Source organism: Chrysemys picta, chromosome 6 (assembly GCF_011386835.1).
Source record: "Chrysemys picta bellii isolate R12L10 chromosome 6, ASM1138683v2, whole genome shotgun sequence".
NCBI classification, from domain to species: domain Eukaryota; kingdom Metazoa; phylum Chordata; order Testudines; family Emydidae; genus Chrysemys; species Chrysemys picta.
Window position 1 is genome coordinate 105,520,453 of NC_088796.1, and position 24,598 is coordinate 105,545,050.

General features: G+C 40.3%; 1 protein-coding gene across 4 annotated transcripts in view; it reads left to right on the plus strand.

Moving 5' to 3' along the window:
- Positions 1-24,598, plus strand: part of TTC39B (tetratricopeptide repeat domain 39B) — a 122,356-nt gene that overhangs the window by 72,844 nt on the left and 24,914 nt on the right. For all 4 annotated transcript variants that reach the window (XM_065549502.1, XM_005295156.5, XM_065549500.1 and 1 more), the window contains 8 exons: positions 7,144-7,248; positions 12,435-12,566; positions 13,885-13,961; positions 16,735-16,802; positions 18,742-18,806; positions 18,960-19,065; positions 22,329-22,394; positions 24,304-24,412. In XM_065549502.1, coding sequence (XP_065405574.1) covers positions 7,154-7,248; positions 12,435-12,566; positions 13,885-13,961; positions 16,735-16,802; positions 18,742-18,806; positions 18,960-19,065; positions 22,329-22,394; positions 24,304-24,412 — 718 coding nt within the window. In that variant the 5' untranslated portion in view covers positions 7,144-7,153. The remainder of the gene's footprint in view (positions 1-7,143; positions 7,249-12,434; positions 12,567-13,884; positions 13,962-16,734; positions 16,803-18,741; positions 18,807-18,959; positions 19,066-22,328; positions 22,395-24,303; positions 24,413-24,598) is intronic.

The window sequence follows — 24,598 nt, forward strand, 5'->3', positions numbered from 1 at the left end:
CTACATTGTAAATTGAGTGAACAGTTAGGGAAACGAGGTCATATCTTTTATTGGGCCAACTTCTGTTGGTGAGAGAAGCTTTGGAGCTACACAGAGCTCTTCCTCAGGTCTGGGAAAGTATTTTGTCACATTTAAATACAAGATCAAACAGTTTAGTATAAACAACAAGGAGTCTGGTGGCACCTTAAAGACTAACAGATTTATTTGGGCATAAGCTTTCGTGAGTAAAAACCTCACTTCTTCGGATGCATAGAGTGAAAGTTACAGATGCAGGCATTATATACTGACACATGGAGAGCAGGGAGTTACTTCACAAGTGGAGAACCAGTGTTGACAGGGCCAATTCAATCAGGGTGGATGTAGTCCACTCCCAATAATAGATGAGGAGGTGTCAATTCCAGGAGAGGAAAAGCTGCTTCTGTAGTGAGCCAGCCACTCCCAGTCCCTATTCAAACCCAGATTAATGGTGTTGAATTTGCAAATGAATTTTAGTTCTGCTGTTTCTCTTTGAAGTCTGTTTCTGAAGTTTTTTTGTTCAATGATAGTGACTTTTAAATCTGTAATAGAATGACCAGGGAGACTGAAGTGTTCACTTACTGGCTTATGTATGTTACCATTCCTGATGTCCGATTTGTGTCCATTTATTCTTTTGCGGAGGGACTGTCCGGTTTGGCCAATGTACATGGCAGAGGGGCATTGCTGGCACATGATGGCATATATGACATTAGTGGATGTGCAGGTGAATGAACCCCTGATGGTGTGGCTGATGTGGTTGGGTCCTCTGATGCTGTTGCCAGAGTAGATATGGGGACAGAATAGGCAACGAGGTTTGCTACAGGGATAGGTTCCTGGGTTGGTGTTTCTGTGGTGTGGTGTGTAGTTGCTGGTGAGTATTTGCTTCAGGTTGGGGGGTTGTCTGTAAGCGAGGACTGGCCTGCCTCCCAAGGTCTGTGAGAGTGAGGGATCATTTTCCAGGATAGGTTGTAGATCGTGGATAATGCGCTGGAGAGGTTTTAGCTGGGGGCTGTATGTGATGGCCAGTGGTGTTCTGTTATTGTCCTTGTTGGGCCTGTCCTGCAGTAGGTGATTTCTGGGTACCCGTCTTGCTCTGTCAATCTGTTTCCTCACTTCCCCAGGTGGGTATTGTAGTTTTACGAATGCTTGATAAAGATCTTGTAGGTGTTTGTCTCTGTCTGAGGGGTTGGAGCAAATTCGGTTGTATCTTAGGGCTTGGCTGTAGACAATGGATCGTGTGATGTGTCTTGGATGGAAGCTGGAGGCATGTAGGTACGTATAGCGGTCAGTAGGTTTCCGGTATAGGGTGGTGTTTATGTGACCATCAATTATTTGTACTGTAGTGTCCAGGAAGTGGATCTCTTGTGTGGACTGGTCCAGGCTGAGGTTGATGGTGGGGTGGAAATTGTTGAAGCAGCTTTTCCTCTCCTGGAATTGACACCTCCTCATCTATTATTGGGAGTGGACTACATCCACCCTGATTGAATTGGCCCTGTCAACACTGGTTCTCCACTTGTGAAGTAACTCCCTGCTCTCCATGTGTCAGTATATAATGCCTGCATCTGTAACTTTCACTCTATGCATCCGAAGAAATGAGGTTTTTACTCACGAAAGCTTATGCCCAAATAAATCTGTTAGTCTTTAAGGTGCCACCAGACTCCTTGTTGTTTTTGTAGATACAGACTAACACGGCTACCCCCTGATACTTGACAGTTTAGTATAGGTAGTTAGCACATATTCTAAGGGACCATTCAAGGTGAAGTGGCCCATTCACAACCCTGTAGTCATAGGATAAAAAGGGAGGTTAGTGGGTTACAGAGTCATAATAAACCATAAATCCTGTGTCTTTATTAAGACAATGATTTTTGGACTCTGCGTGGGGACCATTTCACCTTGAATGGTCCCTTAGAATATGTCATAAGTAGTTATGCTAAATTACCTGTTTGTTCTTGTATTTAGCTGTGACACTAACTGATTTGAAGAGTTTGGTTCCCCCCACCCCTGAGTCTAATGGCTATTCCCTTTGTCGTCTTAGGTGTAGAGAATATGATGGGCAGAGAGAGAGAGACAGGGAGTCCCTTGGCATGTTTGCCCCTCCTTTTTATAGTTTCAGTCTTGAAAAACATTTCCAGCTGAGAACAAGGAGACAAATAGTCTATGTGGAAGGATGTTCCCTGCTGGTTTTTCTTCACCTGTTTGAGCTTCCTGTGTTTTCTTTTCCTGCTTGATGCTTCTGTTTACTGCTTAAATGCAAATGAAGGCAAGCCCACATTCCTTTGTTTAGGACAGACCTGTTTGCAGACTTCTCAATGGACGGGGCTGTGGGGTTTGAAATCTGTTAACAACGTCATACAGGGAAATTTTATAACTTCACATACAGTGTTGCCACGCACAATGTTGTGAGCAGTTCAGGTTGGAGGCTATAGCAGCAAGGCATTGCAAGGCACCCCAGGTCAGAGGGCAAGGGTGACACAGTCTCCCACTAATCTGGATTGTACCCTGTTATGTCACAGAATGTAATGATTTTAAATACAAAAATCCTTCATAATTCTTCAAAATATTATAATAGTATGAAAAAATTAGGAGCAGAAGTAGAAATAAGAATATTAGGGCTGTTGATTAATCGCAGTTTAATCGCATTGTTAAACAGTATAATACCAACTGAAATGTATTAAATATTTTTGGATGTTTTTCTACATTTTCAAATATACAGTATTGATTTCAATTTCAACACAGAATAAAAAGTGTACACTGCTCACTTTATATTATTATTTTTTATTACAAATATTTGCACTGTAAAAATGATAAAAGAAACTATTTGTCAATTCACTTCATACAAGTACTGTAGTACAATCTCTTACAAATGTCAATTTTTTGTTACATAACCACTCAAAAATATAATGCAAAAATTTACAGTAAACAAGTCCACTCAGTCCTACTTCTTATTCAGCCGATCGCTAAGACAAACAAGTTTGTTTACACTTACGGGAGATAATACCGACAACTTCTTATTTACAATGTCACCAGAAAGTGAGAACAGGCATTCCCATGGGACTTTTGTAGCCAGCATTGCAAGGTATTTACGTTCCAAATATGCTAAACATTTGTGTGCCCCTTCGTGCTTTGGCCACCATTCCAGAGGACATGCTTCCATGCTGAGCATCAGCAAGAAATTCCTAGGCTGTCCACGGCACCACAACGTCTTCTGTGCTCCCAGTGCTGCAGCTCAGCGCCTATCAACACGACTATCTACTCCCTCTGCTGAAAGGTGATAGTCTGTCTCCCTCCTCTTTTCTTTCTTCATAGGAAGGAGAAAGAGAGGTGTGGAGGGACCATTCTGGTCTCAGCTCCCTCCCACTCTCTTCTTCCAGTGAGGATTAGGAGAATGATGATCGTACCACAGTTTATTGTGGAGGTAGAGGCTGATCTACTGTAACTCCAGAGGATAAAGAACATCTGTTTTAAGAGCAGGATATCCCAAATGTATAAGGCAAGAAAATAGAATGAATAAAATAATTTATCTGAATTTTTGAAGTATTCTTCCAATTCTGAATGATTATTTTGATGGCTGATAATATGTTTACAGTAAAACCCAAATTGCTGAGTCTCTCAGGGTTGCTAGAATGATGGTACCATTTTCAATCTGACAACAAAAATAAGTATTATCACATAGTCTAGCTTGGGGATCCTGATTGGAGCCCACAGTGTTGCTAACACATAATTTTTATCACGTGTCTAGTCATTTTTAGTGTTTTTCTTAAAGCCCAAGCAGCTGGAATCATGGTAGTGCATGGAAATCCCAGCTTTCATTAAAAAAAAAAAAAAAGTTCCTAATCCTCCTGGTTTCTGAAAAAAAGCTTGAAAAAGTGAAGTGAGGTCACTCTAAAGGCTAAAAAGCCAGAAGGCAAAGAAATAGTGAGAGGAAGTATTATCCAATGAGTAGAGCACTAAGCCTGCAATTTGGGAAACCAGGGTTCAATTCCCTACTCTGCCACGGGCTTTCTGCATGACCTTGAGCAAGTCAATGTCTACACTGTGATTAAAAAAAACACAGTACTGAATCTGAGCGTGGGTCAGCTAACGTAGGTTTGCAGGGCTCAGGCTGCGGGGCTAAAAATTGCAGTGTAAAGATTCCAGAGCCTGAGCTCTGAGACCCTGTGAAACTTCTACACTGCAATTTTAGAGCCCTGCAGCCCAAGCCGTGAGAGCCAAAGTCAGCTGACCTGGGTCAGCTGGGACCATGCCATGGGTCTTTTTACTGCAGTGTAGATATACCCTGAATCTCTCTCTGCCCCAGTTCCCCATCTGAAAAGTGGGGATAATAGCATTTCCATACCTCAAAGGAGTGTTGTGAGGCGAAGTACCTTAAAGTTTAAGAGGTGTTCAGATACTATGGTAATGGGGGCCATATAAGTACATTAGCTAACTAGAATATTTATTAATTTTTTTAACATCTCATGACTTTTAAGCCGATCTCACGATTTTAGGGGGATGGCCTCATGATTTTTTTTAATGATTGTGGTTAGTAATACTGAGTCCATAATGACTAATATAATAGCAGTAGAGTGGGAAGCATAATTTATACTGATCAGTGCAGTCTACAATTCTTCCTCTTTTCCTTCAAATCTTGTTACGTTCCTCCTGTGACCCGGGATACATACATATATACATAGGGACAAATTCTCTTTTATACCAGAGCAATTTCAATATACCAATATAATTGAGAAGAAAATTTGGCTTCAGAGGGGTAGAATATAGAAGCTCATGCAGTCATTATGCAGAAGTTTAATACAGTTAATCAAAATAACGACATCGCAAGAGAATAAAAGACTGGGGGAGAAGACTGGAGGATGATCATAATGTATTAAAATCATCTGTATGATATTTGTCAACTGATAGTAGGGGGAAAATAGTAGTTATAGGATGCATCTGAGAAGTATGTAGCTGGAAGCTCAAACTGACAGTATTTTGAAAGAGGAAATTATGATTCATGAAGAAAATTGTATCCATTTTCCTTTGTAGTCAAATGTACAGTTAAAGGTAGACTGTTTAACATCACAGGTCTTCTTGAGAAATAATAACATTTTCAGAATTCGCGAACAATGTAGTAGATGTCACAAGTTATTTGAAATGGGAATTTCTGGATCTGTGAGGGTAACACCATATAATGTGTAAAATCACACAACATGTTGCCAAGGAGATGCCTTATGTAGCAATACAAGTTATTCCCAACAGCATAATGTCAAAGTGCCTGATTTAAAGTTCATTGAAATCAATGGGAGTCTTGGACTACAGCAGGCTTTGATTCTTGAAAAAGTTGAATCAGAGGAGTCCTTATGCTAAAGTACTTATAAGTTGTTTATACTATTTCTTATCTATTTGTTAGCTTAATTCACTCCTGTCAGTTCTCTGTATTTTAGTTTCTTTCATAGATCTCTTAATTGTATTGGAGAATTATTAAGTGTTCTACCAAATTATTAAATTTGAATTGAATAAGGTAAGTGCACACACATGAAGTGGATATTTATATAATAAATTTCAGAGCCATATGATAAATTCATTTATCTTGTACCTTTTAACAACTTGATCTATGCTCTGCCCATTAATCCATATCCCCATGATTTATTCTAACATTCCAAACATCTGAACATCTGCAAATTGTAAATATTTAAAAAAACCTGTCCAAAAATTATACATTTCCTTCTTTTCTTCATAAACATAGAATTTCACTCCAAAACATATAACACTGGCCACACTGTTCTTGTAAATTTTTGCACATAGCTGGGGCTCAAAAACTATAAACTTGGATATCACACTGGATCCAAGGCCCAGAATAGATAGGAATTGGCCTTTGAGCAGATACAGGTTTTATTTTAATAAAAATGTTACAGTTTTAAACTGTCTTTTGACCTTCCAGTAAAAGACATGGGAGATTTATATCAGTGGAAAGGGGAAATTTGCGACTTCCCAATGAGACCCAATACTCGGTTATAGCCCTAAAAGGGTATGGGATAAGACAATTAAAAACCATTAGATTCTTATCTATAGAAAAATTACTTTCATCCATTATTAGAGGTGAGTATGTTTCCTTCCTTCACAGTTAGACTCATGGTTAGTAAGGAAACCTGGATTTTCAGGCAGGGAGAGATGTAAAAAAAAAAACAACATTTCACCTTTGTGTTCCCTTTGTCTTTCTCCTGATCCATACATTGTATGCCTATATTTATAACAGCTGCACAGTTCACGTGCACCAAGAAATCTCTCTTTTGAATTCCTCTATAAGGTCCTCTTTTTCTGTTCATTGTTTGAATGTTAATCTCACTGACATGATTGCTGCCTTCTCTTTTGCTTAACCTCTTACTCAGGTGAAGCCCCCATTGTAATGCCCAAACCTGGTGTCCTTACTCAGACCAAACTCCTTTAGACGTTGTCAGTTGATAGGGATTTCAGCCTGTCTAACACAAAAAATATCATACCTTCATAGACATACATTCTATTGACTGCTATTGTATTTCTCCTGAGTTAGACGGCAAACTCTTCAGAGCTTAGACTAGTTAAGTATTTTGTGTACTTACAGTATTGTACAAATAGTAATTGATAAAAAGATTGCATTCCATATTGACTGCTAATTCTAGGAAGGTATGAAATGTGTCATGGTTAACAGAGAAGATAATCATCAGCACCATTACAGTAAGAAAACAAACCCATAGAATAAAAGCAATGGCTGTTACAAATCTGTTTTGTTTCAGTTTTCTAAGAGTTAATTATTATAAATAAGTTAAAAAAACACACTATAAAATACTTACCTTCATGGCTTTTGGAATATATACTGTAAATCTAAAGGAAAGAAGTTATTAATTAGTTTCTGAAATTAACTAATTTCTATCCTTTGAATTATTTCTCATTTTAAAAAAGGGTTATAGGGATCTGGAAATGCAAACAGTACTGCAGCATCTTACATCCTAAACAGCTGTTCAGGAATCTAAAGTAACAAACTAAGCAGAAAAGATTAGGGAACAGTTGGGCTGAGATACAGTTTGTGGTCAGCTCTGAAAGCTGAGATTACTACTGAATACAGTTTTGAATACTTACCCTTTCCCTTTTGTTATATTTGTATGTTTTTATTAGGGCATCCAAGATGGATCTCAAGTGTGCGCTGGAAGAATGTTCAATGGCACTGAACTTATTTCTAAATAATAAATTTTCTGAAGCCCTGGAATTACTTCGGCCATGGTGAGTTCATTTTGTTTGTTGGAATTAATGCGGGCAGATACTGTAAGGCATGCCATCTGGTTGCTGAGCACTAATCTAAGGCCTCTGAATATAGTAGTTTTCATTACTTCCATTTTGTCTCTCCTGACCAAAGCAATTCTGCATTGTTGCCCCCGACAGTATATACTGTTTCTGTTTAAACATGCTGAAGTCACAAACCCTGTCAGTCAACCCATGGACTTTGTTTTATTTTAGTTGTAATTCTAAGGCCTAAATCAAGTCCTTGCAGGTGCAGTGGAGGAAGGGGGTGGGGAGAGCAGAAATTCTGTCATCTTTTATCTGCTACAAAAGGCTTGTTGCAAAATATGGCTTTTTTTCAAAAAATAGGCCAGGATAGAGGAATGCTGTGGAGTGCACTTTGATACTTCCCTGATGATGGTATATGTGCTACCTGGCAGTTGGAGATTAGCCACTCTTCTCCCTTTACAGCACAGCAATGGGCAGGATTTAGCTTTAACTCCAACTTTTGAAAAAGTTACTTTCCTTCTAGTTCTCCCTGTCACCTCCTCCCATCAAGAAAACCAGTATGAAAGTACAATTAATAAAGCTTAATTTAGTAGAAAGATTTTCTCTATTAAATAAGTATATTCCTGTAGTATGAAGTTTTACCACATGGGTCCTTCCTTAATGATAATAGGAAACATCTTTGGACTAGAAAGGAATATTTGAAAGAAATGGGGGATGTTTTTGTTTATATATGAGTGAGTGAGTGCATGCATGTAAAATATAGTTAAAGTTGGAACTGCTTTCTGTTGAAAGGATGATTTTTGAGTGCTCTAAAGTCTGCATGCTTACTCAGGTTATCTTGAAATTTGCTGCACCCCATGAGGGTATGGATAGGATTGATGATCCAAATTTGGGGTCCTCTGACCAAGGGGTTCCTGAGATACAGTCCTGGCAAAAACCAGCATTTTACAAAATCAATGAGTTCTTGTAAATTTTTGCACATAGCTAGGGCTCAACCCGTGACTCTGTCCTCCAACTGATCTCAGTTGCTTGACATTTATCTTAGTTAATGCATGGCACCTGTTGCCCCTTTTGGGAAAACCTTATTAAAGAAAGAGTTTCGCTCTCTAGAATGGTATGTGCCAAACACTCTCACCCCAAAACGATTGGATGTACATGTGTAGCAAGACTATACAAGAGGGTTTGCCGACAGCCAGTTGTGTCAGTAATTTGGTGGTTCAGTGCGACATACTGTGGTCATTGAAGCTGAGTTGCCCCTGCACTGTAAATTTGAATCCTATCCTTAGCAGAAATCAGAGATTGAACTGTATGCATATGTCAACAATTGACCTCTCTTAAGGGTTGTTTTGTTTTTTGGAAATGTGCCCTACTAATTTGTACAGCTAACAGGTACAGGTAACTGTTTTCTGAAAAATAATAAATTACACATGCTCTGTGTAGATATATGAGTGATTCCTGGGCATTTTGCTACTTGAGTCCCTCTCCCTTCCCTCTCCCCACAAGGAAGCCAGGTTCTGGGGGTGCCCTGGCTCTATGGGAGAGAATCTGAGCCAATCTCCATGTATGTGTGCCAGGATCTGGGGGTCTCTGTTCTTCCAGAGGGAATCTGAGCCCAACTCACCACTCCCCCCACCCCAAGCTGAGATCTGAGAGGCTCCTGAAAGTAACACAGATTTAAACATCTAAAAAACTAGAAAATACAAAGTGAAAGTACATGCCTCCCCTATGTGTGGTGGAGTGGGTGGGGGCTGGCTTGGAGTCAGGGAGGACTGGGTGGGCTGAGGGCATGACTGGGGAGGCCTGGCCAGAATAGGGGAAGGGCTCTGCTGGGGGGACCATAGTGAGGGCACAGGGCCTGGCTGGTGTATAGCTCAACCTTTATAACCAAAGAAGTGTGTGACTCCCTAATAAGCTGCAGCCTGTGATATATGTATGCAGCAGCAGAAGGTGCTGGGCACAAGGAACAACTTTTATGTGCTAATGGCTTAATAGGATGGGAGAGGGAGGGTTATGAAAATATTGGTGTGGCACCTATATGTTGCAGAGGATGGTGGGGGAGGGAGACGAAGAACAAGAGAGATACACTGGTCTTCTCTCACAGTAACTATAAGCATGCAACCCAGTGGTTCTCCACCAAGGGTACCTGTACCCCTGGTGGTATGCAGAGGCCTTCCAGCGTTCATCAATTCATCTAGAAATTTGCCTAGTTTTACAACAGGCTACGGAAAAAGCACTAGCGAAGCCAGTACAAACTAAAATTTCATGTAGACAATGACTTGCTTATACTGCTCTATATACTATACACTGAAATATAAATACAATATTTATATTCCAATTGATTTATAATTATATGGCAAAGATGTGAAAGTAAACAATTTTTCAGTGATAGTGTGTTGTGACACTTTTGTATTTTGATGTCTGATTTTGTAAGCAAGTAGATTTTAAGGGAGGTGTACTTTTGAGAGTATGCAAGAGAAATCAGAATTCCTGACAGTAGTCTGGAAAGGTTGAGAGCCACTACTGTAACCAATGTGGAATAAAACTGCCAAGATTTTGGGTAATAGTCCATGTCTGTGAATTCTCTCCCTGTCCCGTTGGCAACTCCAAACATTTCAAAGCATAACCATCATCACCCTTCCACGATAGCAAATTGTACAGGAGTGGGGAGGAATGCGTAGGAATCACATATCATCCTTTACTGTTAGACTACAACAGCCTAACTCCTACAAAAGTAACAGCAAATGAACAAAAACTCCCACGAAAAATTCCTTTTCTGTTCAAAACAGTGCGAGATTCACTGGCAAAAAACTTTGTTAAAGCACAGGTAAGTTTGCCTGTTTGTCTTGGGCCCTTGCAGAACTTCATGTTCAGCAAAACTCAAACTTCTGAAAACCAGGAAATAACGAGTTAATTTAGATACTGTAATGGGTTGTGCTCTCCACCGTGGCGCCTCCTGCTGGTTGCTCCAGGAATTAGCTCTATCTATCAGCAGGGCGCCCTACTCTTATGGTGTCTCACTCTCCATCACTGCGTCTCTTCCCTGGGCCACTTCCCCATAGCCCTAGCACCCACTCAGCCCTTGTTTCAAGACCTGCAGTCTGGCAGGGTCAGCCAGTGCTCCCACTGCCTTGCTACTCTGCCCAGAAACCTTGCCCAGCACTGCTCTGTCCAGGGTGCCGCTCCTTCTACCAGGAGACAGTCCTCCTCCCTTGCTGGTCAGGGGGAGACTTCCCCCTTCTCTGTGCTGCAGCCTTTATATAGGGCTCAGCCTGGCCCTGATTGGCTGCCCATCTGCGCAGCCTCTCTGGCCTACTTTAACCCATTTTCTCCTGGAGTGGGGCAGCCGCCCCACTACAGATACCAACACAGCCTTAACTGAGCCCTCTTTGAGCAATGCCCTAATACTCCTGTAATACACATTCTTGCACTTTCAGATAGTACACATCACTCAGGAAATAGGGTACATGACCACTATAGCACAGAATTTAATGTCCTCTCTTTGCTAAGGCAAAATTTTTGTTTAGATGAGCTATTCTGTACAGGAGCTACGTACACCTGTCCTACACTCAAACAGTGAGCCAGCCCCACAGAAACTAACTTGCTATATATTACAACCATTTCATCCCCTTTTACAGCCCCTTCACTCTTACCACAGAATTACATGTGATAATATACTTTAATTTACCCAACATTAAACCCAGAGAGTACTCTCATATACCACCTCACTGCTAATAATCTCCATGGCAAAGAGGTCCCTGTACAATGCTACTGATATAACAGCACTCTGTGCTGAATTGAGGCTTACTGGATCTCTCCAGATATGCATACACCTCTTCCCTTTGATCACACACGGGAAGACAATGAGGCTCTCAGACCCCCCTCTGAGAGGAAGGGTCTCCCAGATATCGCAATCTCAGCTTTGCCAAGCTTCTCCAAACTAATGCTTCTATTCAGTACGGCTATATTTAATACAATTACTGCAGGTGGAATGCATGCTGATAGTTCCTAGTGGCTATTGATGTGGATACAGCAGCAAAATGAGGACAGACACATGCATAGACTGCACAGGCTACAACTTTTATTAAATTTTAACACAGGAGAGGGATGCTACCTGTCCATCACCCATACTCCCCTATACCAGGCATTTAATTGGTTCCAATGCAGGAGTTATAGGACTACTTACCATGTAACCCATAACTAGAGCCAGGGCTAAAGGGCTCCTTACTGTATAATCCATAATGCAGGGTACGCTCTCCTTAGCCTTCCTCCAGGACTCCGCTCTCTCTGAGTCCAAGCACACACTCCTCCTCCCCGAGGATCAGAGGGTGCATCAGGATGGGGATCTTGTACTCCAAGGGCCACAAGGTCTGACCTTGGTCGAAAAAGGCCACAAGGACTCACCCTATCACATGAGCCCAAAGCCCATCATCAACATCCCAGGTCTTTTACCTCTGGGAACCGTTCGTTTGATTTTCTTAACTGCACTAGAAACTGGCTGCAGTTGCGACAAATAAACACCACCCAGAACCTTAGTTAGGTACCATGTGCATTCCTACTTAACTTGCTGTGGTTTGAAGGTGCTGTGAGGAAGGCAAATAATTCCCTGGTCCTCTGCCATTTGACTCATGGGAGAAAAAATTCCTTCCTGATGCCCTAAACAGGTGATCTGCTAGATCCTCAGCATCTGTCAGACTGGGTTCCCACTCCTAGTTTGGGTGGGTAGGGTGGGCTGCTGGAACAGAGCCAAAAGAGGCTCCACCTGGTCTCTACCCTGAGCAAAATCTTGGGAGCTGGGGAATGAATGCTGGAATGAATGCTGGCCAATCAATACCCTTCTCCCCCAGCCAGCAACTCGCAGGGAAGGAGCTACCTATTATCCCCTGGCGAGTGTCTCCCTCCTTTGCTACTGGACTGTCCTCTTTTACTGCCCCATCAAGTTCCCCCACCAGTTGCTGCAGGTGGATGGCATTTGCCATCTCCAGGAAGACCAGAGTTAAAGTTGTGTTTACTGTGTATTTTCTGGTTTTCAGAAGTTGTTTTTGCTGGTTACACTGTTCTGGAAGGGCAGAAAACACCATTGGGCAAACATAACTCTACTTTTTGGTGCTGAAGAATATGGATGTATTTTTTTTAATTGGTTAGTTTGGCTAAAATGCATAAGATTTGTATGTTTGCCCCAGGTCTAAAGACAGCATGTACCATGCCCTTGGCTATAGCACTATTTTAGTTATGCAGGCTGCTATGACCTTCGAGCACCAGGATATCCAAATGGGGATTTCTACAATGAAGGAAGCTTTACACACCTGCCAAAGGTAAGCCTGAGTAATTTACATTTTGACAGATATTAAATACAATAGGCATTCATATGTGTCAAGTTTCTACTTTGTCAGCACCAAATCAGTACTTGACCATCGTTCCAAGCATGATGGGAGATTAAGTTGGGTAGGACAGAACAAAGCATATTATGGGACTAGGTATTGTGGTAGATCCTGAAGACTCAATTGAGATCAGGTATTTGTAAACTCAAATGTTAATTAAGTGTCTAATTAGCCACATAGACAAGCAAATAGGCAGTTTCTACATGCAGTTACAGGAATTCCTTATGCAGTTTGGGCACAGGATTTCATGCAGCCCTTGTTTTCTAATTGTTTGAAAATACGGTATTCAGTGCTTTTCCTGGTGTCATTGTGGATATCCTATCCTCTTGTATTGTTATATTCATAGATGGACCAAATAGTCTTCGTTGGGGAAAAATAGTAGGAAGCAAGAATTACCAAGGAAGGTGTCTGCTTTTGTTGTGTCCGTCAGCACTTGCATCATATTGTACAAATAGGCCTTAATTTTCAAAGGTTCTCAGTTTGGGGTTCCTAGCTTTAGATACCTAATACACCTGTACCCTGATATAACGCTGTCCTCGGGAGCCAAAAAAATCTTACTGCGTTATAGGTGAAACCGCGTTATATCGAACTTATTTTGATCCGCCGGAGTGCGTAGCCCCGTGTCTCTCTCTCCCCCCCCCCTCCCCCGCCGCCCCAGAGCACTGCTTTACCGCGTTATATGCGAATTCATGTTATATCGGGCCGTGTTATATCGGGGTAGAGGTGTACCTGTTTTTCAAATGTGTTCAGTGTCCACCCCTCCAGCTGAATTCATTGGGGGCTACATGTGCTCAGCATGTCTGAAAATCAGGCCTATTGGTATCTCAGATTGGGCACTCAGAAACGGAGGCATGCAAAATTAAAATCCATTTGTTCAAAATCTAGACCTTAACTACACCCTTCTCTATTACAACACCCTGATTCATCCCCAGAGCATTTTCCATTCTGTGCATTGAAGAAGGAGGCGATCCTGTGGAAAAAAATGTGTATGACCATGTAATTATTTACACCAAGGGGGGCAAATTAAGGTTGCATGGGCTCCTAGGCTTCTGTGTATGTCAAGAATGGGGATGTATACTAAAACTGTAGCCCTGTAGTAAATAACATTCCTTTTTTTAAAAGAATGATTATAAATCTCTCTCTCTAAAGTTTGGGGGTATTAATAATCACAGTGTATGGAGATAAATGTGAATGGCTGTTGAAATTCACTTATCCTATGTTGTTTTTGTTCTCCCATGGCTGGCCGACATAGATTCAGGAAAAGAAGCACAGTGGTAGAGTCTTTGTCCAGTCTGGTTTCTAAACAGTCAATGGATCAGCTAAGTGAAGGTAAGAGAAATAAGAGGCATTTTCTGAAAACATATCTGAATAACCATTTTGTGAAAAACAACATACAAATAGATGCAGTTTTGTGATTTAAGTGACCTTCTTAATAAAGAAAAGATGATATAGGTGAAGTTTTCCCCCTCATGTCCAAATACTGGGCACACCTCTAATAACAAAAAGATACTCATTCAAGGTGGATATTTTGATGTACACATGTTCCTCTAATGCAGCATTTCACAAAATGGGGGGTGCTAATGATTATACTAGAGAGGCCCTAGAGATGCATAAATTGAGATGGAGCTGCTTTTGACAATGTATGGTTGGGTTGAAGGGGAAAGTGATGAGTTTAATTTTCCTGAAGTGGGGTTCAGTTTCCAAAAGTTTTGGAATAACATCTGATAATTTCAAGGGTTATGAGTTTGAGTTTTTAATATGTGTGTATATTACCGGCAATTGTAATATTGTGTTCCTGTTGCTTTTCATCATTTCCGGAAGTAATGCCTTTGGAAGGTGGTACTTCAGCAAATCATGTGATGGCCCTGAAAATGTTTAACTGCATGCACTGTAACAACTTTCTTAATTGCTTTATCTCACACCACATAAACTTAATTTAAGCATTCTCCTTGGCTAAAAGCTGTGGCCCTCTGCTACAAAAGCTATATATGAAATAGCACAGTGATCCTCAACACAGAAAGGTGTCAGGTTTTTTTGGCTGCTTTTTATGGATATTTGTATCCTGTCCTTTGCTGGTTGCTACAGTTTTTTCATAGAAATAAATGACATGCAACTCAACCTGTACAGCTCATTTTTTTTGGTAGATGGTTTACACCTCAGCCTTTAAAGTACATGTTATCATAGAAATTTTGTTGAATCAAATACCCCCGAATTTTCAGTAGGTTTGAGCTTTACATCTGAAGTATGAATTTTGACTGTTAAGGGAAACAGATGGCCCTAAGTCTCCATAAACCAATAAAAAGGCCATGTTGAGTTTCATGCCTGGTGTATGTGTTTGAATATCACCAAAAGCCAAATTGTCACTTAATCTAAATAATAGTGTGTTGAGTCAATACATTATTTAATTTTCCTCACTGTAATTTTGGTTTACATTCTTAAATACCTAGTTGCTTGAAGTAGAGCCTATTTTGAGTTATACCAGGGGTCGGCAATCTTTCAGAAGTGGTGTTCCAAGTCTTCATTTATTCACTCTAATTTAAGGTTTTGCGTGCCAGTAATACATTTTAACATTTTTAGAAGATCTCTTTCTATAAGTCTATAATATAGAACTAAACTATTGTTGTATGTAAAGTAAATAAGGTTTTTAAAATGTTTAAGAAGCTTCATTTAAAATTAAATTAAAATGCAGAGCTCCCCCTCTCCCCCCCCCGGACCGGTGGCCAGGACCTGGGCAGTGTGAGTGCCACTGAAAATCAGCTTGCGTGCCGGCTTTGGCACCCGTGCCATAGGTTGCCTACTCCTGAGTTATACGTTCCAAAGATTCAGCATATAATACAGCACTCACCATTTGATAGATGTTACCTTCATTTAAAATCCAAGCGGCCTTGTTTATTTCCCTGAACATATTAAAAATTGTATCATAAAAGGAGAAATTTATATTTGATCATAAATGTACAGGTTTTACAAGGAATAGTATTTTAAAGAACAGTTCTGATTTATGAAATATTCTGAGCTTCTGACACTTTCACTTATAGTAAGTGTTTTTGTAATTTTTGACTGTATAACTATTGCAAGTATAATAAAATATTGAGAATAGAGACAAATACAGATTTATTATTTTTCATTTATATAATAAATGGAGTACACATACTGCAATGAAGTATCTCTATTTGGTGCCTTTCTAAGGACTCCACTACCATGGGATCTAAGTGCATGTGTAAGAATTTTGCTTCTTTCAATTTCAATAATTCTGTACTGTTTAAAATTTAATTTTATGAAATGTCTGTCTTGTAATCAGATTGTAGGTAAGATAAGGGACTTCTAATGACTGAATCTTTCTTTATTCATGCCCACTGGTTTTCCATTTAATGAGTGAGTTGATGTAGTGATGATGGAGAAGTGGGCTCAAATGGTGACTGATGGCAGACATTATACATGAAAATGATCACGATGGTCTTCTAATTTTTAAGTATGCCATTTTTCTATAGCTCACTACTGCAGTACAAGTTGGCACTTGCCACACAGGGCAAGTCAGTGCTGAAATAGTGGGGCTAGCCCCATCCCTCCAGAGTCTATTCCTCCACCTGTAGGGTCCGCTCAATCCTCCAGCCCACCCTTCCAGCCCACCCCCACCGTCCATCCTTGGGGCCCCTCAACCTTCCTTTCCTTCAGCACCCCGCCAGCCCACCCCAACCTGCAGTCTCTTGGAGGGAGAACAGGACTGTTTGCTGAACAGTATCAAATGCTATAGGATGAGAATGAACATACATACCTTGGAGAGGTATCATACCATACCAGAGCAACGAGTGATGTCTGAATACTGTTCGCTGGACTGAAGCCTAATTGGAAGGGGTCTAGGTTGTTGGCTGAAGAGAGGTGACATACAAGACTAATTTTAGCTAGCTTTTCATCTAGTTTTTTTGACAGGTTTTTGAGTGGTTTGAAAGTTAACAACAACAAAACTAATAATTTTGTTGTCAAAATTGTTTTAGTTCCATTGATTGACAAATACTGCATTTGAATGTGAACAAAAATACTGTGTCTGCAATAAATAATTTAAGGCTTCCTTTGTTCCTTTTCTTTTTTCTTTCTTTTTTAATAGAGGAAATGCATGCAGAAATCTGTTATGCTGAATGTTTGCTACAGAAAGCAGCACTCACATTTGTACAGGTAATGTCTGTTCTTCACTTCAGATCTCTCTGTGAATGTGCAGGTTAGCAAAAAATGCTAGTAATCATCCAACAAGAGCACTCCACTCACAAAAGATGTAATGTTTTGCACACACAAAAAAGGCTATGCAATGAATAAATGTTTATTTAATAGGAAATAACTGAAAATGCAACATATGATATCCTACCCTACAATTTGTTTTCCATTTAGATATATTATTTAAAATATATCTATGTATCTGCTCACCCTAATCCCTTTGTCCTGTGGTCTAAGACATGTTGTTGTTTCAGTTCATGACACTGATGCACCGTAGTTAAGTATACACCAGACACTGGTCACTACTTCATGAGTATCAGGAGGGTGGAAGATTCCTGTGATTCACCTATCCAACAGTCCATTGCTGTACATAGATGAAGCAGATGGGAACTTCCTTTCTGACTAGCACTATTTCAGCTGATGCTGATCACATAGCAGCATCTCTTTTTTTGTTCTCTGGTTCAAGTCACCGTCCACATACAGTTGAAACCATGTTAGCCACCTTATAGGAATGCATTACAATCATAAGCTATTAGTGTTCACGTTGGGTTTATTGTGAGGCATATAGCCTGAAGCCAAGTGTCTTCACCAACTGTGATTTGCATCAGTAGCCTACTAATGCCCACCTGAAGTGGTTTATTACTGTTAAAGAATGGCTCATAAATTTTACAAGCCTGTTGTAAAAACCACTTGTAGGTGAGTTTGTGAAAACCTAATCTATCTTTCCATAATGAAAAGCAATTCCTAGTAAAATGAAGAGAAAATAATAGGGGCGAGGTTGTAAAATATTTGGCGGTGGGTAGGTGCAGCGCTCTTTTTTTTTTTTTTTTTTTACCATCATCTGGTCTATTTGGACCCCTGCCCTTCTCCGAACGCTCAGCAGCTATTTCAGAAGCAATTTTTTCACCCACAAGCCAACATTAATTAGCGTTGTTTAATATAAATTAGTTTGTACTACTATAGTTTTTGCACTAGAAAAATGAGTTAAATTGGCTGAAAGGGCCACACCCTTTAAGGAGAGGGAGCGGTTTAAAACTCACTTTTTCTCCTTCAGCCTATTCTTCCCATTTCCCCCAACTCCAATGTGATTACTCCGATGTGTAAAATTAAGCATGTGCCTAAATGTTTGCAGGCTCAAGGTCTTAAAAATAAATATTAATTAAGGAGAAAAAAATCAAACTAAAACAAAACACCCAGCAACCCATCAGTAGATTTAACTGAAGAGAGAATCTTAAAAAAGCTAAATGAATTTGGATGTTAAGCCTTTGTAGAATGAAATTTTTCTGTGGGAAAATTCAAAATAAAGAGCAGGTATAGTTACATTTCTATAGAAAGTAACATATAATGTATTGGGAAATATCTGTTGTTTTGCTGTCCTACAGCAACCCAAGGCAAGTTGGAGTTGCTACTGTTCAGCGCGTGGAATTCATCTGGTTAGGGGACATTGTGGGATGTCATCCGTACTGTTCTCTACTCATGTATACGTATTTTAGAATGCATACTTCAGAAACTCTTTCTAAAAAGTTCCTATAGCACCATCTGGTGGAGAATTTCTTATTTCAGTCAATATGTTGCTGAAATGCTTTCTTCTCTCTTAGCCCTATTTTTTGTTGATTTTCACTTCTTTTTAACTTGTTTTTTATTTAAAGCAAGTCATTCAAAATACACAGAAGAATGTCTCCTGGACAATTCAGCACATACCATATCATTTATAAGGCTAAAGTTAATTACTGTAAAAATGTTTTTCTGTTTGTTAAATTTTACTAGAGTATTTATTTATTAGAGTCATTGTCAAAAGAAAGATTTAGTTAAAAGGAAATAATTTCTTAGAAATAGGTTATGCACAACTTCATAAAGGGAAACAAATGGCACATTTTTGCACACAAAAATTGTTTTTTTCCAGGATGAAAATATGATCAACTTTATCAAAGGTGGCCTCAAAATTAGGACAAGTTACCAAATATACAAGTAAGTTGTTACATTACGTGTGGTCACATTTAGCCCTGGGGTAAGCAGGTGCAATTTCATTAATGCCATATTCTTTAAAAAAATCACGTTGCTCTAATCATTTGTTGTCATCACCTCTAACTTGTATTTTCTTTTTCCTCTCTGAATTAAAAGAGAATGTCATCAGGTGCTACAGATGACTCAGGGCAACAAAAATAAAAATGAAACCTACCATCAGTTTGAAGGAGGAGTAAAACTTGGAATAGGAGCATTCAATTTGGTATGTTTTTAGTTTTTCAACCTGTAAAGAGACCATTAGGACGAATCTAATTTACTGGAGTTTATATGGACATAATGTTCTATATTAGGTTATTTACTTTATAGAAATGAAAGTTTAGTCTATAAAGTGCCATCACTTTAGAAATTAGACAGTCTTGTAGTGCAGAGTGGGTAGATTTTGCAGGCTCATGTGGTGACCTTGTGGAACCTTTATTCAAAGTGGCAGTAAAGTGGTGACTTCTTGCATGCCTGCTATTTTTTACAACTTCCTAATCTATTTTTTAAAAAACATATTGAACATAGAAACTCCTGTGTCTGCACTGTGTGCTGAAGTTACTGTTAAAGAAAAAATACTATTTCTAACAATATATAAAAGCAATATACTGCAGCCATCACTAGATAAGCTAGTATGGACATCTGTATTTTAATACTTTTATTGTTGTAACCTGTCCTTACGTGCCCTCCTTTTGCAGAAGTGACATATTAGGGAATTTCTATGGTGTGAGTTAATCAGGAGGTCAAACTAAGGCTTGGTCTATACTACGGGGTTAGGTCGAATTTAGCCGTGTTAGGTCGATTTTAAAATGAATGCGTCCACACAACAACCCCGTTCCATCGACTTAAAGGGCTCCTAAAATCGACTTCTGTACTCCTCCCCGATGAGGGGATTAGCGCTAAAATCGACCTTGGTGGGTCGAATTTGGGGTAGTTTGGACACAAATCGACGGTACTGGCCTCCGGGAGCTATCCAGAGTGCTCCAATGTGACTGCTCTGGACAGCACTTTGAACTCCGATGCACTAGCCAGGTACACTGGAAAAGCGCCGGGAACTTTTGAATGTAATTTCCTGTTTGGTCAGCGTGGCAAACTCAGCAGCACTCAGCAGCACAGGTGACCATGCAGTCCCAGAATCATAGAGTGTAGAATGTTTCTACGCTCCCCCTATCATCTCCGTCCCTGAGGTTATCACAGATTAGAAGGTGAAAAAAATGCACTCGCAATGACATGTTTTCCGAGCACATGCAGTCCTCCCGCAGTGGTAGGGCACAGCTTAATGCATGGAAGCATTCAGTGGCAGAGGCCAGGAAAGAATTAAGTGAGTGTGAAGAGCGGAGGCAGGATGCAATGCTGAGGAAAGCCAGCAAGAGCACAGACTCCCGCTGCATCCACTGTATAACTGCCTACCCTCCTCCCCATGTTCCATAGCCTCCTCACCCAGACGCCTAAGAACGTGGGGGGGAGGCTCCGGGCACCCAGCCACTCCACTGCAGAGGATGGCCAAAGCAACAGAAGACTGTCATTCAAACAGTTTGATTTTTAGTGTGGCTACAATAAGCAATGTGGTCGTGTCCTTCCCTCCTCCCGCACCTCACCCGGGCTACCTTGTCCGTTATCTCATTTGTTTTAATTAATAAAGAAAGAATGCATGGTTTCAAAACAATAGTTACTTTATTTCGGAGGGGGGAGGGTGGTTGGCTTACAGGGAATTAAAATCAACAAAGGGGGCGGGTTTGCATCAAGGACAAACACACACAACTGTCACACTGTAGCCTGGCCAGTCATGAAACTGGTTTTCAAAGCCTCTCTGATGCGCAGCGCGCCTTGCTGTGCTCTTCTAATCACCTGGGTGTCTGGCTGCTCAAAATTGGATGCCAGGCGATTTGCCTCAACCTCCCACCCGGTCATAAACGTCTTCCCCTTTACTCTGATATTATGGAGCACACAGCAAGCAGCAATAACAATGGGAATGTTGGTTGCTGACCTAGTCAGCAAACCGCGCCAGCGAACTTTTAAAGTGCGTGACGGTGAGCTGAGTAGGCTCCATGCCTGCCGTGGTATGGCGTCTGCATGGGTAACCCAGGAAAAAAGGTGAGATAGCCGTTGCTTTCACAGAGGGAGGGGCGACTGATGACTTGTACCCAAAACCACCCGCGACAATGTTTTTGCCCCATCAGGCATTGGGAACTTAACCCAGAATTCCAATGGGTGGTGGAGACTGCGGGAACTGGGGATAGCTACCCACTGTGCACCGCTCCGTAAGTCGATGCTAGCCACGGTCGTGAGGACGCACTCTGCCGACTTAATGCGCTTAGTGAGGACATACACAATCGACTGTATAAAATCAATTTCTAAAAATCAACTTCTATAAAATCAATTTAATTTCATAGTGTAGACATACCTAAATGATCACAATGGTCCCTTCTGGCCGTACAATCTATAAATCTAGGTGTCTGCACTAGTAATTTATTTCAAATTTTTGATCATTTCCTTACCACCCATGTTAATAACAGTGAGAATACTAGTGTAGACTAGTTGCTCTCATGTTAACCACTATGTCATTTAATGCTATTTAAAGGAGGATGAGACAACATAGTCCTAAAATACCAGCAGCTGGTGGCAGCCTGATCATACTAGCATTCCTTGTTGCTACCATCAGTGGAGGTTCCCCAGTAGGAAATTTGAAGGGAAAAAAAGTTTAACTAGACAAACAGACCACTTATAAACTGAACTGATCCTCTCCAGCACTGGCCTTCAACCAGACCTTCTTTGATATGTTTACTAAAAAGTTGTTTGCTAACCTTAAAAGTTTTCCATTGTGTTCCATATGGGGCAAAAATTCATGAAAATGAATGTGTGTGTGTGTGTATGAACATAATGAAAAGTTACACTTACCTGCAGTGTTCTTTTTGTACAACTAATTCCATCCTTACAAAATAGGCACAAAGAGAACTTTCCAAGGTGACAGTGTTAAATCATCTGATTGGAAATGCTAAAATGTTTTTTAAAGGAGGAATGAAAAAAGGAATATTTAGATCTGGTGCTACCACAATAGAAATAATAATATAGGCACTATAGTCAATATAAAAATATTTCCCCCTAACCCAAAATAACACACAATTTATTGGCACTGCTAATCAGCCTGAAATAAGAAGTCATCATCTTGAGAAAGCACGGAGGTGTGGTGTAGTCTTGTGGCTTCCATGATGCAAGACCAAGTGGGAGCTGAAATGGTGTCACACACGTAAAGTGGTTGGCACAATACCTAATCATGCATGTATACTTCAAGATTTTTTTTAAAGGTTATTTATATTTGTATTTTGATATTTTTCACTTTTTTTATGCTAATTGAAATGGCATTTGGTGCTACTTTTGTTGTTTGTAGATTTATAGCAGGTTTTAGAATTTGTTTTCTTTTGAATATTGCACATAAAGTTTGTATAGCTCATTAAACTCGCATTTTTTTCTCTTTGTTTGATATTGCAGATGCTGTCCCTTTTACCAGGAAGGATTCTCCGACTTCTAGAATTTATTGGGTTTTCTGGCAATAGGGTATTAAATTTGTTTTTAAAATGTCAGTGCTTTCTCTGATGGAGTGTGGAGGGGGTTAATTTTAAATGTGTAAAGTGAAAGGTTCAGTACATTTAAGTCAGCTTTTTTACATTTGGTCTTTTAAATGCCCATCAAAAATATTAATGATAGGTAAAAATTGTTCCTCTAGGTATACACTGAGCAAATGATAGTGCATAAATTCCACCACTCCAGGACTAGCCTTGGGAGACAGTACCTTTGAGGGTCAGTTTCCTTCCTACTTCCCCATGGCCCTCAAGGAGAGGGTAGTAATTTTCTGCTGGCCTAAACCAGCAGTAAATTCCTACGTTCTTCACACCAGCCATTAGAAGTGTAGCCCAGGCCCTATCTATTTCCCACCCCTCCTGCTCTGGGAGGAAGGATTTGTGAGTGCACGGCACTACCTTACTCATGTGTGCCCAATCCCAAGAGTATGGGGCCTACTCAGAGGCACAAGGAGGGTTCATACTCCTTCTTTCCCCCCCAGGTGGGAGAGTACTCCAAGTCTTCATCTAGCTCTTTATGTACATATCCTCTCCTCATGTACATTCCTTTTAAAACTCCCTTCCGCCTTTCTACCTACAATAAATGAGTTAAATAAACAATATAAAAATGTGTTAGGTAGCTAAATTTCAAGATGTGCATGGGACACAACTGAGTCACTGTAGGATCGTATTACTGTTACCTTTCCCACAGCTATTGCTTGTCATAGGTAAAATGAGGCTGTAAGCTATTCAGGACTGGGTAATTGTTTTTTACAACAACAGATAAAAAGACAAAGTACACCCTAGGGTCCTATCAGAATAATAATAATAATAATTAATAATCCAGAAGGAATCAAAGCTGAACCCTTTTGAGATATTATCATCACAACTTGTTAAGCTACAGAACAAATTTAGGCACTGTACCAAGCATCTAAACATTAGAACTCCTTTTAAACAAACACATGTTCAAAAAGCAAAATTGTTAAATTCAAATTTGTGCTCACGGATGCTGAACTTCATATTCTAAGAGCCTTTATTATATGGAGAAGCTCTGAGCTAGCCTGACTGCTTCCAGAGAGAGTCGAGCAGGCATGACATGGGCAGGGAGCAGCTGCGCAGACTCTTCACAGTCAGAAGCTGTGGAAACTGCAGGTGGGGCAGAGACTTTATATAAATGAGCTCCCTGCTTCCCTGACCGGGTCTCCATGGATTATAATACTTCTGTTCAGCATTCAGAGGACCCTGGGAGCTGCTGCAAATGGGGCATAGAAGTGGGGGTGGGATCTGTCGGGGTAGCAGTTCAGTGAGGGCCTCCCAAAATATTAGTTGATGATGGAAGAGGGTTGAGTATTTCAGGGGTCTGTGGAGGTGTTGCTGCAAAAGGGTGGAGAGGAGGAGGGTCCCTGCCTCGGTGTGTTAGTGAGGAAGGTGAACATGAGTGGAAGGTTTCTGACTAGGGATAGAGGTGAGAAACGGGAGTATTTCATTGTGTGTTGGATTCCTGTCTAAGTGCATATGGGGTACAGGTGTGAAGGGGAATGTTGGGGAGGTCCCCAGCCAGTGGATGGGGCCGAGAAGGGAAAAGGACACCTGGGGCTTGATCCTGCAAGGTGCTGAATGCTCTGTTCCCATTCTAGTAGTGGATTTAAGCACATTCTTAACTTTAAGAAGGGGACTAGTCCCATTGATTAATCCCATTGCTCCTCCCAGGTTCTACTCTGGGAGAGTGGGTCATTCAGGATTTGGGCCAGGTAATAAATTAGGAGATCAGTATACCTAAAAGGAAAAATGAAGAAATGATTGAAATTTCTGTTAAAATTTGACTGCTTAAAATTATATCATTTTTATTAAATTACCACCTTAATCTATTTGATAGCTAAATCTCTACATATTTGTGATTCCTATAGAAATTGGGCCTCCATCAGCTGCGGGAAGGTGCTTCTGGTGGCAGTTTGAGGGCCATACTGTGTACTTTTACCCTGCTGGTATATCATACTTACGTCTCTTTAATCCTTGGTAAGAACTGGAATTCATTATTCCTGGATTATGTGATATTGTGAACATATTGTGAAATATGAAATGTGAAATATTTCATACTCTTTTGTAAATTTCTATTGACCCACTGTTTAGAAAAACAATGGAATATAGGGATTATTAAATTTATATTAGGATATTATGTAATTTAATGCTGAAAATATTGAA